Raw genomic sequence first — 15,000 nt, 5'->3', positions numbered from 1 at the left:
CCATATCAACTCTCTCCTCGGGCACAACCAGTCATGGCAATTTAGATTGTTAAAGAAATTTTTTGACGTGCAGTTGGAGACTGCTTGGCCAGTGCGTCTGTACTGTAAAGAATTACTGTTTTAGTTGAACATTCTGATGTTTGTTACGTGTTATATGTCCATGCCAGTTTTATATGCTGTTGCGATTATAATGAAATAATGTTGAAAATGCATACTTGAACTTGGTTAATAACTTTGTACTTAGAATGAAAATATTTTTACCAGCAGAATAACACAGGTGATTATACTGTATTCAGAAACCCAACATTTTTCTTTATGTGAATGTTGATAATGACTTTATTCTTCAGGCTGCTGCTGATGCAGGTAGTCAAAAACCATACTGCAAGCCATGTAAGAAGGCATTTGCCACACAAATGGCTTATGACAATCATGTGAAATCCAATAAACATGTGGAGAAGACAATAAAATATGCTGAAGGTAAGACAGTGCCCTATCTTTTAGGAAAACCTTTGTCTGTGCATGAATGAAAAAGGAAAAGATAATGGATATGAATGTGGTTCTAATGAGGTAATTCTAATATGATGGTTGGGATACTCTTACTGCATAGAGGTTGAAGACCGTTGATTGATATGGTATGAAAATAAGAGTCATTGAACAGTAAATGTTTGTTAAATGGGATTCAACCTGCATAAATATAGTATGGTATATGTAGGGATTTGCTGTAGATGGACAAATCCAAGTGACCTGGATGATTGACTGTCCATCAGTACCTTATGCTTGGCACTGTTAATGTAAATTAGCCTCTGGAATTTGTTTTACTTTATCTCATGCATGTTGTAATTTTTTTGTTATGTACGTAGTCATATTTTAATCAAATAAAGATAGTCTGCTTATTTATTGTAAAGCTGTAGTAGCAAAATATGATAAACATTACCATAGCAGTGGAGGGACATTTTGATGGGACAAAGGTCAAAGATGGTCTTTGATAGTGATATTTGTCACTTTGATCATTTTTCATTTGCAGTTCTGATACTGATTTCCAAACGATATTGGCATCTTTTCTTTTAAAAAGCCATCTCTGTATCCAAAGCCTTTGTTCAGCTTTCATTTCTTCTCAAGTTGAAGTGAGAATTACTGCAAGAGCAACAAACTAGGCAGTGTAAAAATTTTCACATTTTTTTTTATATACATATGAGCACAGTCCCAGGTGATAGGAAATCCACAATGTACAATTAGAGTTGTGTAGATTATAGAGCAGTGGTTCTGATCCCTTTTTCTTTGGTGGACCCTCTGAGCCATTTTCCATATGCTGAACCCTTGTTTTATAGAAACTGAAAATTGAATTGAATATTTAAGATATTTTGTCTGTGTGATTCTTGTTCATTGGAACCCTGTTTTGGTATCATTATTGTTGAGTGTGTTGGAACATTTATTACCATGTGATAACCCTGTTTAGCTTGAAGAGGGAGAGTAATGAAAAGTATTAATATTTTATATTAGATACAGAGGGCTTTTCATAACATGACATATTACACTTTTTTATTACATTAAACTTAATACTTTGTGGTGTGAAAATGAGTGTGGTAGCAGGGTAATTTTTTAATTGGTTACAATTTCAGTCTCGGAAAATCAGAAGAATACTGCCTTATCTGCAAAGAGAAAGGAAGAGCCAGAAGATGAGGATGAAGATTTAGAGGTAAGAAGAATGATCAAAATTTATCATAGTTTAAATTACAGTTAAAGAGCAACTGTAGAAAACAAGAATTTTTCTGTGAACCAGTGTATTAACTATAAATAAGGTTTAATAAAGCAGCAAATTTCTCATATCTTTTCAACACCTTCAGGTTGAAGAAGTGGACAGTGATGAGTGGGAGGATGAAGAAAGAGAGCCAATTCCCCTGAATGTGTGCCTCTTCTGCAGTCATGATGCTGGAAGTCTCGAGAAAAAGCTTCAACACATGACAGAAGTGCACAAGTTTTTCATACCTGATTTGGAATATTGTACTGATGTAGCTGGCCTTATGACATACCTTGGATGGAAGGTATGTTTTTTTTTTTATGTTGACAAGTTCCTAAGTGAGCTGCATTTACTTAACATAGGACATGTGTTATTTTTAAGTCAAATAAGGCTTAGATTTAAGTTGGTGGTAAAATAGGTCCTCCTCCTCCTCCTTTACCTTTTCTTCTCTCCTTTTCTTCCTCCTCCTGCTTTACTTTTACCTTCACTCTCACTCCTTTTCTTCGTCCTCCTCCTCCTTTACCTTCTTTCCTTTTCTTCCTCCTCCCTCCTGTACTTTTGTGTGTGTGTGTGTGTGTGTGTGTGTGCGCGCATGTGCGTGTATGTGTGCAGTGTGTGTGTGTGTGTGTGTGTGCGTGTGCGTGTGCGTGTGCGTGTGCGTGTGCGTGTGTGTGTGTGTGTGTGTGTGTGTGTGTGTGTGTGTGTGTGTGTGTGTGTGTGTGCGTGTGCGCGTGCGCGCATGTGCGTGTATGTGTGCAGTGTGTGTGTGTGTGTGTGTGTGTGTGTGTGTGTGTGTGTGTGTGTGTGTGTGTGTGTGTGTGTGTGTGTGTGTGTGTGTGTGTCTCTCTCTCTCTCTCTCTCTCTCTCTCTCTCTCTCTCTCTCTCTCTCTCTCTCTCTCTCTCTCTCTCTCTCTCTCTCTCTCTCTCTCTCTCTCTCTCTCTCTCTCTCTCTCTCTCTAAATATAACTGATCTTTATTTCACTTACAGAAAATAATATGTAGGTTGATTTTTATAAGTATGATAGATGTTAAGATTACATTAACTTGATTGTACCTAATGATATGCACATCTAAAGTCCCAAAATGTTTTTTTAACAACTCTCTCTACCATTGCTTTATAAATTATATATGATTAGTATGTAAGGATCGTAGCCATTGGAAAAGTTCCAATTTCTGGTGGATCTTGGTGAGTTAAATATCCAAAAGGATCATATCTATTTTCTTTGTGTAGGGAAGGTACATCATGCATTCATGATATCATGCAAGTGAACATCATGTTGATTGGCTCTATATACGTGTGTGTGTGTGTGTGTTTGTGTGTGTGTGTGTGTGTGTGTGTGTGTGTGTATGTGTTTGTGTGTGTCTTTGTGTGTGTGTGTGTGTATGTGTGTGTTTTTTGTCTATGATGGTTTCATGTACAAGTTTTGATTAGGGATTGTCTCGTTGGGAAGGTTGTTAATTGCTTCTGTGTGCCTGTCATCATTGTATTGTATATTTGTATGGCTTAACGGTCTTTTGATTGTAATATCAGACATATTGCATTTAGGAAATGGAAGTTGATAAAGAATATATATCATTATTTCAACCCAATGACTATGGACTATTCAGTCAGTCACCAGCCCGCCTTGAAGGATCTGTTTATAAGTCTCATGCACTCCCATGATAATATTTTCCAGTCTTGGCAGGCCACACAGAAGAGCTTAGCAACATTTGATATTTCCTGTGGTTAAAAAAAGTAATTTTATTAGTGTATAATGAGTCAACCTATTTTTTAGGCAGTTACGGGATATACAAAACATTATCCGTATGGCGAATGTACATAAATTTTTTTTCTCACTATGATGCAATATGGCTTTTATGAAAATTAGTAGTTTCATAATTTGTGACATTTTTTTTCTTTCTTTCTTTCTTTTTTTCACCTCCCATCACATCCTGGGTATCAGTACGATAAAGCTTTTTATTTTTATCAATTCTTTTTCATCAACTCTTGATCTCCACAAAAACTAAATGCATACAATTTTACTTGTCCTTTTCCACCTCCAAACAACTATTAGTTTTAGTAGTTAACCATCTCTTGGTAGGCCTTGCCATCCTCAGTCTCCTTGGCAACATGGGGAGTAGACATGTTAGAAATGTAACATATGGTGGCCATACTTCAGACTGTGTGGAACAGTAGGAATTCATTCATGATTCTGCAAGCAATGTCCATCTCAAATTGACATGGCTGTGGTCATCTTCCTAACTACTTGTAGATGCAGTGGGTATTTATCACTGCCATATCTAAGAGAAAGAAGACTTTCTTTTAAAACTTCAGGCTTTTCCGAGATGCAGAGTATCCTCTACCTCACTGGACAGTGGAGAATATGGTGATGGGCTTTTTGTCCACCCACTGCAAGCATGCCCGAAGTTGCTGTACTTTGATAGTGCACATCACCTACATCTTAGATGTCTTGAAATCCTTTGGCATGTGCTTTTGTGACATCTTTATCGTACTGACAGCATTTGTTTGGCAGCATTGAAGGTAGTGGTATAGACTCAAGGATGATCACTGGTTATTGTAATAAGTGGTGCTTTGCAAAAAAGTTCCACATCTACCATCAACTTACCAACAACTTTCTGTGATATAACAGCCAGCAGTGGTTTCAGGGCTGACACACAACTTGTAAACATTCAAAGCTAATTGCCCTCCTACTCAGGGTGAAGATGACAAATTGCACGTATATGATGTACTCCTAGAGGCTCTCATAGATGTAGGCTGAGATCTAGTTAAAGCAGATTCTTAGCATGATGTTAAGCAAAACAGATGTCGCTAAAATTCAATTGTAAGATAAGTAATGCTCCATTTGCAACTTTCTGACAACTCGGATCAGAAGTATGTACAGCTTTGATGCAGTCCTTTTTTGGTCGGGGTGGGCCTTAGCAATCCATTGGTTTCAGCCAAGAAGTTGGGCATCAGGTCATATGTGATGAATGCCTTGTAAATTTCTGAAGGAGAGGAAGTCTTGTTAATGTCCTCATTGATGGCAAGGAGACCCAAAAAGTCATAACAGTTCAGGTTTCCCTTTTCTAGATGAAGCCCACCTGTACAGAGTTGGGCTTAATCTAAAAATGACCCTTGTAGGTGGATAGTGGGTCATCAATATCTATTGAGTTAAGATATGTGTCATCAATATCTGCTGCAGCTGTAATCATCCCCAATAGCATGCATTATGGGCACAAAATCATCCCTGGAGCAGCTGACTTCCTGGCGCATGGTCCAGTTTGGTGTATAAAGCTCCAGCCAGTATAGGGTTAACTCCTTGCCACTAGGTGGCATGTATTCGCATGCCATGGCTGTTGTGGACAGAGTAGCAGATGGCATCATATCATGACTATTCCCGTGCCATTAGGTCATCAGATGGAGCTTGTTTTTCTCCAATATTAGCGGCTTCATTTATATGGAAAAGATTTTAGGCAATAGCACCTAAAGGGAAGGTAAACCTTCAAATTTATGAAAATATTAAAAATCATAGCAAAATAAAAGCTTTTAGATGCTGAATATCACTTGCAAACCTACTCTCATGCCAATCTATTGACAGGACACTGTTGAATTATAATATGCCCACATGTCACATGGCCTGCAGCATTGCCTGAGGGAGAACAGGATGTGAAATGCTTTTATTGGTTTTTTTTTTTAATAAAAGGGGGGTGATTACTACCTAAATAATTTGCTCATTATTCCTGGAAAATGTCTCGCACCAAATATTGCACTCTCTTGGTACTGTTGTGATGCTTTAGGAACCTTTCAATAAAGTTTACATGATCAGTCTCCTTGTGTCAATTACTCGCATTGTTATATAACAGTGTGTAACACATCTCATATATTAAAATGGACTCGGATTTACATAATCAGGCTATTACAGATTCAATCTAGCAGCTAAAATGAATATAATGTTAACCTGAATATGCAAAAATAATTAAAATTATATCAATACAAGTAGTACAAAGATAAATCATATCACTTTTTTGGTTTGACATGGTAAGTGCTACACACTGGTCACATCTGAAATAAGCCTCAAAGGCAAGCACAGTCAGCTACACATACTCCTTTGAATGGAGAGACAGCACACCCCAAATTCTCCTAGAGGCATTGAGTTAGGACAGAAAGCATATTGTTGTACCATAATGGTAGCAATATGTAAAACATGCAACAAGGGTTTAAATGTTGTACTGTTAACCCACTCCCGACGGGAATAAAAGTTTAGCAAGTGAATTTAATAATGGGATTGTTGGCACGCATTGGCAGTTTCCTGTCTGTGCCTGGCTAGTTTAGTAGTTTGTGGGCGACATTTGGCACCTAAAAGCTCTTATTTTTCTATAATTAATAAAAATTTTATAATTTTGAAGGTTTACCTTCATTATAGGTGCTATTGCCTAAAATCTTTAATAAATAAATGAAGCCTCTACTATCAGAGAAAAACAAACTCTGTCTAACATGCCAATGGTGCGGGAATGGGCATGATGAGATGCCATCTGTTTTTTGGTCTACAACAGCCATGGCATGTACATACATGCCACCCGTCGGCTAGTGGTTAACATCTTACTGAAAATCTGTCCCCCTGAAATGCTGCTCAGAGAGTGCAACTGTTTCAGATTGTTTCAAATTTCAAATAGGTCATGACCCACTTGCATTTGTATAATTCCACAGTTGATGGTTAAATAATTATAAAATATACATTTATAGATCGGGTGTGGGTTTGAATGCCTAGTCTGCAAATGGAAAGCTCGACGACTCCCCTCTCTCACAGCTATAAGACAACACATTGAAGACCAAAAGCACAGTTATATTGAATTAAAAGGAGACACAATTCTGGAATATGGTGACTTCTATGACTATTCCACATCATATCCTGATGCTGGTAAGACCCCAATCTAATCTGTTACATAGTTATTTACAAATGTCTACATTATAGTTATTATCTTTTTCATTATGATTGATCCTTCCTGCATATTTGAATTCATTTTGATTCCTTTTTTCAGAATCTGCATCCCCAGATGATGATGTGGAAGCCAATATTATTACAGGAGATGAAAGTGAACTTGTGTTACCATCGGGTGCTGTAATAGGTCACAGGTCTCTCAGGCGATACTACAAGTTAGTTCAGGTTTCTTTTTTGTATGTTATGTTTGTTGAAGGGACCACCTTTCCCTACTCATTTCATCATAAAAAAAAAAAAAAAAAAAAAAAAAAAAAAAAAAAAAAAAAAAAAAATTGGATGGAGATAACTCATTGATTCTTTTTGCATAATATAGAATTGTTTAGCCCCCCCCCCCCACCTTTTTTTCCCCTCTTCTGTATATAATGTGGCCCACAGTTTTGTCCTGAACAAACCACAAAAAATTCATGTGTTAGATCTATTCTAGCCTAAGGACTTGTAAATGGCCGATTTTTACATTTCCTGGTTGACATAGAGTACTATTTTTGTTTTTGTTTTTTCAGCATTAAAAAAATTATATTTTTTAATTGTCAAAACTTTAAAATCGGCCATTTACATGCAAGAAACAGCGGAGTATTATATTTTGACCACTTGCCAAAGTTTGTTATTATCTCTGTTATTTTTCTCTAAATCTAATGATATATGTATATATGTGTATATATATATATATATATATATATATATATATATATATATATATATATATATATATATATATATATATATATATATATATGTATATATATATATATATGTATATAAGTTTATTTAGTGTACTTTGCGATGCGATGATTACCAAGTCAGTCGGAATTACCATTTTCAATAGGAAAGATTTGCCATAGTTTTTGTTTGTTTGTTTGTTTGTTTGTTTCCATATATATAAAAATATATATTTTTGTCTGAAAAGTTTAATACATGTATTGAAACAGAGAAACAACTAGTCTAAACCAGATAAAACTTTTTTTTTTCTCTCTCTCTCTCTCCCTTTTTACTTCAATTTTGAAGAAATGGGGAACTGTGGATGGCAACATAAGTACAAAATCATTCTAATTATAAAGTCCTAACATGAATACAACATGGTGGTTCAATTTTGGCAATTTTAAAATTTAGTATGGAATTCGAGAACTTACCGAAGTCGTTGAATTTTTCCCATTCTCCACACGGGGAGCGAGGGGGAGATGGTCACTGGGTGTTTATAATTTTCGAGGAGGATCATATGTACGTGAACACACATACATAAAGTTTTAAAAAATGAATCATCCTCATTTAATAGGCCTACATTGACTTTTATATCTAGAGGAATAGAATATATTAATTACCCTATAAACTGTTTTCTTTAATAATTGTCTATATTAACAGATTGCAAAGGCAAAAGAGTGTAGAGTTGTTGATTAGCCATTTACACCCATTATCTTTACTCAGAAGTGCATAAAATCATGCAGACGCTGAGGTGTGGTGGGATATTTGCGAATTTATGGAACCTAAGACCTACGGTAACATTTAAACATATTATTTTTTATCAGGAGCACATAAAACAAATACAATAGATTTTTTAACTCTAGACTGCGCACACAAACGATCTCAATATTCCATATAGTTTTTATTTCAGAGCGGGTATTACTGAGTACTATCATCAATATAAAATAATCAGTATCTTGCTTATGCATCCGAAGTTCAAAAATCCGACATTTAGGTAACCTTCGTATTGAATCAGCCTTTACAACAGTAACAACCAAATCAAATTTACCCATACTGTGATGTAACGACTGTTGAGTAAAATGTAATGGAAATATTTCAATTCTTACTGATATGGCTATTTTCAAACATTAGTGTTTCGTACACGGTATATGTACAGATTACTTCGTAACCTACAATATATTACCAGGGAGTCTCGATGGAAGCATATTTCGTATGTAAAAGGACACAAAACTTACAAAACTTATATTTCACAAAATATTTTGTCATAAATCATGGTGATATAATTTTTTCCTGATATTGGTATAAAATTGTTCCTTGAACATTCACAAACTCATATCTATGGGCAGTGTCATAATCAAATGCCGTATGCACGATGGCAACAAGCAAAAGTCCACATAGGTGTACCTGGGCGCTCATTAGTTGTAAAGCAACAAGCCACAGCAGGGCCTTAATAGTCGTTTGGTAGTTTCCTCATCCATGTACCTATACTATACTCAATTTGACCCCCCCCCCCCCATCTGGGATGGGGGGGGGGGCATGGTGGGCAGAAGTGGCATAGGTCATGGAAGAGTGCTGCTTTGCAATTGCAAGGTTCCAGATAGTCCCCCTCATAGTTGACTCAGCTGTGAGTGAGTGCTGTCAGAAGGGTGGGGTCAAATTCAGGGTGCAAAGGAACTGGCCACCGTACTGAATCACCCTGTAGCTTACTACACATGTTTCTTTTAAGAGCATCTCCCCAAAATCCCCTTTTATATAGGAGATGGTTAACCCAATAACACCGGTATATTTTAAAGCCGAAAATAAAAGATTCTGGGCAGCTACAAAATCGGCGTGTGGGGCTGGCCTCGACTCTGCCTGCGGCCCGCTGCTGCGTCCGAGCGCAAGCCCCGATACAGCGTCACACTGGCAGGACATCCAGCAATGTTTATTTTTTCGGGTGCCTCATATGTGGGACACCCATCGTTAGTGGGTTAAAAGAAAGAAAGAAAAAAAAGTTAGAGGAGCCTCTACTTGGAAAGAGACTTAATCCCTCCTACCATATTGACAAAAGGCTGTCCTTGATGCCACACATAAATTTGTATTTGTACATTCTGAGACAGAAATAGGTTTAGGAAAAAAAATAATAATAGGTATAGGAAAAAAAAAAATAATGAAGATATAAATGACAAGTTTATAATCAGCTGCACTTTCTAATATCAATTTCCATGTACAGGCAAAATTTGAATCCCTACCGCAAGGAAGTAGAGAAGAAGAAGCATGGATCTACTTTCCGAAGCCTTCTAGCACATTATCGCTCACTTGGCTGGACAGGAACCAGTGGAAATGATGCAGTGAAGTAAGTTGTGTTGAAAGAGGATTACTCCTCAGACTCGTTTAATTAATGTCTGAATATTACTAGACAAAAACATTTTTCTCAACTTCTGTAATATAGTATTGTTGATGTTTTCTCTCATTTTCTCTCCCATGAATTCCCCTCTGTGTTTCATCATCAATAATTTTTTATTCTAGGAAATTCTGGGATCAGAAGTACCTTCAGAAAGTTCGAAGCAGGTACGACTTGAAGCTTGGAGTGAGGGGCAATAACCTACAGCACCATTTCCGACAACAAAACCCTGTGTAGAATATGGCTTTCCCATCCAACATGGCTTCAATAGTTGTGTTTTGGGTCTCCATTTATCACTTCATAGTTATCCCCATATATAAATGTACTTGATTCAAACTACTTCTATAACAAATTGAATTTGTTGGAAGCCATAAACCATCTATTAATGTTGATGTTCATATTTGAGAAGTATATACAATACAATGGTAAATGGTTGAAACTTAGTTTTTAGTGTCCTTTTTATATGCAAATACTTGGTGTATACAGAGGCTGATATACAAATACACATTTCTATCTCATTTGATAAAAGCACCAAGCTTACTAATTGACTCCTTGGTGAGGAGTTTTGAGGTCATCTATAGACAGTACATATACTTAGTTGCCCATGGCTTAAAGGGACCGTCACATTTTTGGTCTTTTTTTCTTTTTCTTTCTTTCTTTCTTTCTTCCTGAAAAAAAAAAAAAAATAGAGGGATTAGGCAAGACTGACCTAGAGTATGACAGTTTGGTAAAGAAATAATAAAAAATAGAGACAGTAACTTCTTTTGTTCCCCTCTGTGCATACCCATATCACTCAGTCTGTAGACATACCTAATGAAATAATTTTATCAACTTTTATGGGAAAGTTAAGTAAAAAATCATGGGTCCATGGAATTAACTTGAAGCAACATCTGTAAACTCTCAGAATATTAGTTTGTGGCTTGCTGTGGCAATAGCGATTCAAAATCTGACAGTCAATGTAATGTCCAATATGATTTATATATTCAAACTGCTATGTCTTTTATTGTTATTATTTTGTTTATATCTTTATCAATACTTTTATGATTTTCTTCTTTTTTATGCATTTTGTAAAGACAGTACCATTTTTGCTACTTTTTAAAGTAAGATTGAGACAGAATTTTGTTTTTTCTTGATAATTCAAAATCAGTTATTGAGACTAATAAAAGGAAAAAAAATCATCAGTGCCAGTTTTACATAATCACTGAAAGATATCAAATTGTTTTCATCAACTTAGGTTGTTTATTATGATATGATTAACTCAAGAAAATGGTGCAAAAGACAAGAAATACAATTTCATTTTTTATTTGATTTACTTATTTGCTAAATGAGACCAAACTAGAGATGTACTGTATCTAAAAGGTTACCAATCAAAAAGAAATAGTAAAATAAATCTAGGTCCCATATTAAGGGCACCCCAGATTACATGGTGACGGTCCCCTGAAAATAATTGCAATATATGCTTCTTATAACACTTTACAAATCAAAATAACTGATTTTTGCTTAAAGAAATAAAAAAGCCAGTAATGCTAACGACTTTAATAAATCAATAATGACATTCAAATAATAAATGAAATTTTAACTGTCAAAGATGTAATTCAAAGAACCTTTTACAAAATACCAACATTTGTACAATTCCACTGTATGAAGTATGTACAAACAAGTATGATTTTAATACACAGCTTACAGGAATATGCAAATGTTATGAAAATCAAATAGTGAAGAAAAATATGCAGTAAGTCTTCACCACAATATAGTTTAAATTTTGGAAAGAGGTACATTAATTCAAAGAGTTACTTTGAACATATTAAGAATCCTATCAATATTTTAGGTAATATAAATATAAACTGGTGGTCTTAGCAACCCTGAAAAATTGTCATCTGTGCGCTTGCTCATACGTATAAACATTTGAAAAAATAATAAACAAATGAAAAATCCTAGTTCTTTACACATAAAATACTCTTCCTAATGAATGGTTAGAAATTTGTATTCCATTATAAATTACATCATGAAGTTATTATCCACTGACACTCGATAAGTTATTCACGGAAATATTTTCACTTAGCCTATTTCTTATGATTACATTTGAATCATCATTCTCATTCACTCAGCTAACTTCTTCTTGAAAGGAGGCTCGGAATTAGAATCTTCTGAGATATTGAATTGACTTGAAGAGAAATCTGTGGCATCTTGTGAGTCACTCATCATGGACATGGCTGGGGAAAAATGAAAATAATCATTAAAGGAAGAGCTGAAGTAATTTGTGGAAATATATGTGCATGTTTGTGTATGGGGGGGCCTCTTGAAGAACTTCATTACCAGTTAAAATCTATTGCAGCTGAGAATATGAAATTCTACAGATCAAGTTTACAGCTGTTTAAAGTTTAAAGTTAAAGATTACCTTCTCTGGTTTATCTTTTGTACAATCAAGAGACAAAGCATGCATAATACCTTTCTCAGTTTCAAATGCAAATTACATCAACATACTGTCTTTATTCTTTGCCAAATATTTCAGCCACTACTGATTGGACTTGCAACGATTCTAGATAAATCAGAATAACAAACATATAAGGAAAAAAAGAGATACCTGTATTAGAATCATCCCCCCCCATGTGAAAGGCAGACATACTGCTGTCACGACTGCACATTCGGTTCTCCTTGTTGGAACTACTATTTTTCTTCTTTCGGTCCTGTTGGAAAAAAATATTTGGTTCGTATACAATACTCAAAAGAAACAAATGAATAAAAAATTCACTTTTACAAAAAAAGCTACCTCTAAAGCAGATTTAATTCATATATTCATTTATTTGATAAATGGATATCTACATAAAATCCTGTTTCAAACTGCAGATAAATATAATTTTTAGATGTTCTGTACATATCTATCTTTGCAAGTTAGAAAAATTTTGTAAAAACTTACATCTGAAATAACTGGGACCCACTTGTAGATCTTCATAGTTGTATCATGTATTGTAATCCACTTCTTTTCCCTACAACAATAAAAATATTAATTTTGTTAAAACTTATTTTTTTATGTTTGAAATTAAACGTGCTAGACATCAAAGGTCATATAGCACTATGGTAAAGTATTGCGTCGGAAAGGGCAAAGTAGAATTAAAGATTATAATGAAATGTGTTAAGATGTAAAAGGTTTGAAAGCGTTATAGGATAGTATGGTAGTGAAAAGGGGAAAAAGGGGAGCAAGTGAACTAGAGCAGAAATTAGTAAAAAGGGGAGGGTGAAGGAGGTTGGGCGATTGCGGGAATTATAGCGAATCTGTCACTTGGGAAGGTACAGGAAAAATGTTCAAGGAAGAATAGAGATAGCTGTTGAAAAGTAGGAAAGGCATCTGGGAGGAGGGGAAGGTGTTAGATGTCAAAGATTAGAGAGTGGTTTAGGAAAGTATGGTAACGAAAAGGGAAAGGAGGGAGGTAGAGTGATTAAGTAAATCTGTGACTGGGGAAGGAATGTAGATATCAGGTGATAGCAGTAGATATGACTGTCTTAGTAGTATGGGATTAGGTATCTGAGGGTTGAGATAAAGGATCTGGAGTAGGTGAAGGAGTAGTGTCTGGGGGTTCGATAGGGACAGTAGGGTCTGGGGAAGGATATTGTGATAAAAGAGATATATGTGTATCCAGGAGGGAGTGGGAGGGATGGTGGGGAAGGATGTTTTTTTGGGGGGGATTTGGGGGGGGGGGGTTGTTGAGAGGATGAGGTATGTGGAAAAGAGTCAGGTTTTGGAGGTGGTTTTGGTTTGGCTGGTTGAAGGGTGAGGTATTTTGGGAAGGGGTTGGGGGAATATAAGGGGGTAGAGCAACTGAGTGAATTGCAGTGTATCTGTGACTGGGGAAGGAGTAGGGATATTGATCAAGGAAAATAGAGGTGGCTGTTGGAGAAGTAGGAGGAGAAGAATCCAGAGGCTGAGAAAAGGAGACTGGGGAAGGTGGTGAAGTATCAGGAAGAATATCTGGAGAGAAGGGGTCTGGAGAAGGACACTGTTGTGGTAGAGGGGATTCGTGTGAGTATTCAAGTGGAAGCGGTAGAGAGGGTGGGGTATGTTGGGAGGGTGTAGGAGGATGGATATCTGCAAATACTTTAAATGTAGCATAAGTAGGAACAGAAGAATTGGGGGGTGGATGAGGGAGCAGTGTTCAGTGGAATGGAACTTTTAGGTTGCCTGGTACAACAACAAAAGTGAGGAGGAGGCGTATGTATCTGGGAAGTGGTAGAGATACGAATATCTGGATTTAGAATGGAAAATGGATTTGGCTGTTGGACAGGGTGAGTAGACATAGGACTTAGGTTTAGGGTATAGGGGAGAGATACCTGGGCAGATGCAGAAACATCTTGTGTAGACGGTGGGGGAGCAGAGCATAGGACTGTTTTCAAATAAGTTGTCTAGCCTCAAGTAGAGTGAGGCTTAGTTTAAATCTGAGGACTGCTACCTCATATTCAAACTTACAGGCAGGGCAGCTCCTATAAAACACATTATGGGAGTCTCCACAATTGGCACATGTACGTGACTGAGCATGGCAATTTGAAAGGTCATGACAACGTTGGGCACATAGAGGGCTAGGTGGCCAAAACACCAACATTGACGAGGAAGAGGTCGATATTATCTAAATAATAAGACAATCCACCAATATAAACCTGATGGGGGAGGTCTTGTCTATAGAAGCTAATCTTGACAATATTGGTATGGGATTTACGCTTGCCTCTGGGAGGAAGAGTGTAACACTGTACTGCCACTGCATCATATTCACCAAGGCAGGAAAGTAGGTCATTTTCACAGTCTGACCAGTCCTTGTTATATATGGGACAAGCATTTGGGGGAATAGAAACAGTTCCAGCACAAGTATTAAAAGATGGGTGAGGTTCGGCAGGAATGGGTTTGCCAGTAAGGTTAGGGTAGATAGTGGACGAACTTGGGCTTTGATGTAATCTTGACAAGGCATGAACAATCAGAGCGACTGCAAAAGGTAACCTTGCCGATTTGTTTCTGGAGGCACTGCTGAAAGAGAAGTGTATTCTCAGAATAGGGGGTGTGGGGGGAATCACAAAGAATGGATCCAACTTGGCTGGCCCAAAGAGAGTACTCAGATGGTTTGCAGAGGAAGAGGCAGTGGAAGGACGAGGGCGAGAGGAAGATGGCGAAGTGTGGAGTGAAGGAGTTCTGCGAGGGGTCGGACAATTAGGATGAAGAG

The 15,000-nt window shown here is 36.7% G+C and overlaps 2 protein-coding genes across 3 annotated transcripts in view; one reads left to right on the top strand and one right to left on the bottom strand.

The window, feature by feature from the left end:
- Nucleotides 1–10,235, top strand: part of LOC113827287 (cytoplasmic 60S subunit biogenesis factor ZNF622) — a 12,569-nt gene extending 2,334 nt beyond the window's left edge. The window contains exons 2-9 of the mRNA XM_070121621.1: nucleotides 74–104; nucleotides 297–477; nucleotides 1,620–1,696; nucleotides 1,845–2,042; nucleotides 6,462–6,636; nucleotides 6,758–6,872; nucleotides 9,626–9,748; nucleotides 9,922–10,235. Coding sequence (XP_069977722.1) covers nucleotides 74–104; nucleotides 297–477; nucleotides 1,620–1,696; nucleotides 1,845–2,042; nucleotides 6,462–6,636; nucleotides 6,758–6,872; nucleotides 9,626–9,748; nucleotides 9,922–10,033 — 1,012 coding nt within the window. The 3' untranslated portion in view covers nucleotides 10,034–10,235. The remainder of the gene's footprint in view (nucleotides 1–73; nucleotides 105–296; nucleotides 478–1,619; nucleotides 1,697–1,844; nucleotides 2,043–6,461; nucleotides 6,637–6,757; nucleotides 6,873–9,625; nucleotides 9,749–9,921) is intronic.
- LOC113827288 (chromatin remodeling complex subunit BCL7B-like protein) overlaps nucleotides 9,564–15,000 on the bottom strand; it is an 11,768-nt gene continuing 6,331 nt past the window's right edge. Inside the window, exons 2-5 of one of the 2 annotated variants that reach the window (XM_070122078.1) lie at nucleotides 12,714–12,783; nucleotides 12,381–12,483; nucleotides 11,877–12,009; nucleotides 9,564–10,464 (exon numbers count right to left, since the gene is read on the bottom strand). In XM_070122078.1, the coding sequence (XP_069978179.1) occupies nucleotides 11,897–12,009; nucleotides 12,381–12,483; nucleotides 12,714–12,783 (286 nt within the window). In that variant the 3' untranslated portion in view covers nucleotides 9,564–10,464; nucleotides 11,877–11,896. Of the gene's footprint in view, nucleotides 10,465–11,317; nucleotides 12,010–12,380; nucleotides 12,484–12,713; nucleotides 12,784–15,000 lie in introns of those variants that run through there. The other variant, XM_027380182.2, reaches the window with a different exon arrangement.

The sequence above is a fragment of the Penaeus vannamei genome, chromosome 5 (genome assembly GCF_042767895.1).
Source record: "Penaeus vannamei isolate JL-2024 chromosome 5, ASM4276789v1, whole genome shotgun sequence".
NCBI lineage: Eukaryota > Metazoa > Arthropoda > Malacostraca > Decapoda > Penaeidae > Penaeus > Penaeus vannamei.
This window is presented reverse-complemented; position numbering and strand designations above follow the sequence as displayed.